The following is a 4326-nucleotide window of genomic DNA, read 5'->3' on the forward strand; positions in this document are numbered from 1 at the left end:
GTCCTCACAAACGACTACCATCAAAGACTTTACTTTAACATTTGTACACTTGGACATTGTCTCTCGTAAATGGTGTGCACCAAGGATGATCCTTCTTAGCCCCATGATGCCATCCATCAAACAACTATTTTTTATCCCTTGTGATTAGGTTAGGGTGGGTGATTGACTACAACCATAAACATATGACTCAATGTCCATTTTGTTAATTATCTCATGTGAATAGTTGATGTTATGAGATTTTTATCGTTAGACAACTCTTTTTAATAAGTCTTTTTACATGCATAACCATATAGGTAAAGACATAAATCAAAAAGTCATATGGCCAATACTTATAGGTGAAAAATAAAACATATAGGTGTAGAAATAAATAAAAATTCATTTAGCTAATCATTATATTAGGGTTTTCATACCTAATGTCCATGGTTAAGATATAAAACCCTAATGGCCTAATGCTTGCCTATAAATTTGAACACTCAAAAACCCTAATGGCTACTACTGCCTATATGCACATGCACATGCACACTATTTATATATACATGTTTTTTCTTTAAATGTCTTAGAAAAAAGAGAGTCTTTCGTCGTAATTAACTATTTTCGATCCTGTTGAGGCATAATTGTTAAAAGAAAAACAGCGTTTCATTTTCTAGGAAAATTTTTAAATGATCAAATATTTTGTTTTTTTCTCAAAAGCACGCGCATTTTATCTCTAAAAATACTATTTTTTCGTACAATATTATGTTTTAGATACATAAACCTATATATAGACACATATACTTATACATATATACATGTATTTAAAAATATAAATACAAACATTGACATAATTTAATTAATTTTGAATAAATTTTAATGTGCGGAGATGGGTGATAAGTTGTGGTCACTTTTAAATATATAGATAGATATATCATACACACATCTAAACACACACACACACACACACACAAACATATATATGTATATATATATACATACATATGTATGTATGTATATATAAATGTAAATAAAAACACACACACATATACATATATATTTTCTATTTAATTTATATTTTATTAAAAGATACTTTTTATTCTCTTTCTCTCTCTTTTCACCCTCCCTCATTACATCTCTCTCTCTCTCTCTCTCTCTAGGTCTGCCCCATCTCACTCTCTCTCTCTCAAGCACATTCTACACATAGATGCAGATGTACACACATGCATGCATATACTCTCTCTCTCTCTCTCTCTCTCTCTCTCACACACACACACACACACACACACACATGTACACACTGCACATACACTAATCTAAACGCACACTCTTCCTCCCACACAAACTATCTCCTACGTAAAAATTATCTGTCGTCTCTCTCTCTCTCTCTCTCTCTCTCTCTCACACACACACACACACACACATGTACACACCGCACATACACTAATGAAAACACACACTATCTCCTCCCACACAAACTATCTCTTACATAGAAATTCTCAACCTCTCTCTCTCTCTCTCTCTCTCTCTCTCTCTCTCACACACACACACACACACACTCTCTCTCTCTCTCTCTCTTCACGCACACTCTCTCACATAGAAACTCTCATGCACACACACACACACACTCCCTCTCTCTCTTCACGCACTCTCTCTCTCTCATGCACACACACATACACTCTCTCTCTTCACGCACTCTCTCACATAGAAACTCTCTCTCTCTCTCTCTCTCTCACACACACACACACACTTAAATAGATTTACACACATATATAATTTTAATTAATTAAATTTTAGATTAAATTTTAATGGTAGGGATGAGTGGTGAGGTGTACTCACTCTCAAATAAATGCATCTTGCATGTAATCTCTCTCTCTCTCTCTCTCTCTCTCACACACACACACACACACACATGTACACTATTTATATATACATGCTTACATACCTATAGATACACATACATACATAATATATATAAGTGTGTGTATCTATAGGTATGTAAGCATGTATACAAAGATTTCATTGAAAGATGTGAGATGAGATCTTCTTAGATTCAAATTCAAAATTGCTTTGGAAGATGTGAGATTTGGCTCCTCCTCACGCTTGAAGGAGGAGTGGCCATTTTGAAATAGGCCCCCCTCCTTTGCCCACGTGGAGGGAGGGCCACTCTCCCTTAATCCTGTATAGATGAAAGGTATAGCTAGAACGTGGAGGGAGGGCCACTCTCCCTTAATCCTGTATAGATGAAAGGTATAGCTAGAACGCGTATCTTTATTATTACTCCACCTTCTTATAGCATGAACACACGACGAGATGTGGTACTTGAATAAAGCATTAAAGAGAGTGTAAAACTACAAGGTTATGCAGAATCTTGTCACGATTGTGACAAGCACACGTGTGTGGCAAACACGAGTGTGTTATTTTGTCGCACGAGTGTGTTATTTATCAAAGGTCAGCGAGGGGAGTTAAGGGCATTTGCCGGTGCCCTTGGAGTTTTTGAGGTTGGCGTAGCAAGGGCACGCCTCTCGGTTACCGGCCGTGCCGGGAGGCACGCAGTTGCATGTCTTGCAGCACACGTTACAGTCTTTGATGCAAAGCTTGGCTCGGCTAGCCTTGCTGCACCGATACGCACACTTGTTCGCACAATCTGCACGTGCAAACCAACTTAATTATGTACATGTATTAAGCAGGTAATCTTAACATACCATCCAATTATTTCATTCCTGCGTGTAAAAATTAATATAAAGGGCCGCGAGAATAGCATAAATGAGTAGGATTAGCGTTGTGTAGTAACAAAGGGTTAAGAGTAATCTCACCAATGCTTTGCAACAAGTGCCTTCCTTTGATCAGCACAGAGGGTTCCTCTTGAGCAGAAACCACAAGCGCCTGCATGAAGCCACAATCCAACACTTGACCATTAATATACAACAGATTATTTGATATTTAGCAAGATAAAGCAGCTTAATTTGATGATAATAAGGGCTTGAGCTAAGCACAGACCATGCAGAGGAGCACGATAAGAACCATGGCAGCAGAAGACACTTTGTGGGGTGCCATGGTAGTATAATGGAGACAATATTGAGAGAGAGAGAGAGAGAGATGTACGAAATGTGGAAAATGTGTGTTACTCAAATACGAGAAGGGTAAGGTATTTATAATGGAAATATGAGAAGGGCAAGGTATTTTTAATCGAAATTGGCCCTCAGATATTGGCAATATTTCCCAGCCCACAGTGAGCTGTTGCGCAGTTCAAGCCAGCTACGAAATCTTGTCCATTTAATTATCAAATGGGGAAAAAAGGCTTCAACCCCCAGGCACACGAGTGCATGTGTAATGTAGTCTTAGAGTCTTAGATCCTTTTTTTTCACAAAAAAGCATTTTTAATATAATAGTTTTCACCTCATAATTATCAAGCATGAAATGGCAGCCAGCAAACATCAATGATGAGCTGACCATGTCAGCTGCACAGAGAGAATCATGCCACGTCAGCCGCCAGCAAACCTAATACCAGGTCCAGGTGTCCCTTCTCACTTGTGCCAACAAGACGCTTTTCCTCTTGGTCGTTCTTTTCAACACATATACTCACACGTTCAGCATGCGCTCCTGTCACGGAATATCCCATGTAGGAGCCACGTGGACGGTGGCATCTTGCTCCGTTGACTATAGTCTATCACGTATAGTTCGCTTGGGTACAATTTATATGATACATAAGTTGCCTTGAAATTCAATGAACTACTCTAAATCATGGATATATGTTTAGTGTAAAAATAGATTTGCATTTAGTTTCTAGTGGTTAGGCCCAAAGGGAGACATTTGAATCCATAATAAAATTTCTATGTATAACTAGATAATGAAGTAGAAGAGGAGGATCCATTCAATAATGGGTTAGATGAGGAGAATCCATCTAGATTAGATGACGAGGAACCATCTAGATAATGAGGTAGATGAGGAGGATCCATCTATTTATGTATGTACAAATCAGCTTGTATTTTATAACAATGGTGGGTTTTTGTAAATGGGTGGAAGCATGATAACGTGCTATGCTTTTTAAGGTTTCTAGCAATGCTTTTTAGTAAGTGCTAACGTAAAAAATGGGCATGTGGTAAATTTTTCTTAGATTATACATAAAGATTCTCTTCTTCAAGAGCTTTCCAATTATGTGTAGCATGATAGGAAAATTTGCATTGTGGGTCATCTTTGGATCGAAAAATCATTATAAAAAGTCATGCTAACTAGCATTGTCCCGGACACAAAAAAGTGTAGCACGTTAACATGCTTCCACCCAAATGCAAGAGAAGATGAAAAATCATGGAATGAAGTGCTGTGGGATTATTTAATTCCTATTCACCTTATTTT

The 4326-nt window shown here is 37.7% G+C and overlaps 1 protein-coding gene across 1 annotated transcript; it reads right to left on the reverse strand.

The window, feature by feature from the left end:
* Positions 1-2286: 2286 nt before the first annotated feature.
* LOC147616401 (cypmaclein-like) lies at positions 2287-3109 on the reverse strand. Its single transcript, XM_086777073.1, has 3 exons — positions 2971-3109; positions 2787-2856; positions 2287-2617 (listed from the first exon to the last, which is right to left on the reverse strand). Exons 1-3 carry the CDS (start codon positions 3025-3027, stop codon positions 2436-2438), a joined length of 309 nt encoding a protein of 102 aa, XP_086633199.1. The 5' UTR covers positions 3028-3109; the 3' UTR covers positions 2287-2435.
* Between the last annotated feature and the right edge of the window lie 1217 nt (positions 3110-4326).

This window comes from Cibotium barometz, chromosome 38 (assembly GCF_041138505.1).
Source record: "Cibotium barometz isolate CiBa-2024 chromosome 38, ASM4113850v1, whole genome shotgun sequence".
Classification (NCBI taxonomy): Eukaryota; Viridiplantae; Streptophyta; class Polypodiopsida; order Cyatheales; family Cibotiaceae; genus Cibotium; species Cibotium barometz.

Bases quoted from the DNA above. Each gene is read 5' to 3' on its own strand.
- LOC147616401 (XM_086777073.1), bottom strand. From the start codon at position 3,027: ATGGCACCCCACAAAGTGTCTTCTGCTGCCATGGTTCTTATCGTGCTC. The intron at 2,857-2,970 runs GTCTGTGCTTAG...GGCTTCATGCAG, and splicing joins TTATCGTGCTCCTCTGCATG to GCGCTTGTGGTTTCTGCTCA. The intron at 2,618-2,786 runs GTGAGATTACTC...TTGCACGTGCAG, and splicing joins GCACTTGTTGCAAAGCATTG to ATTGTGCGAACAAGTGTGCG.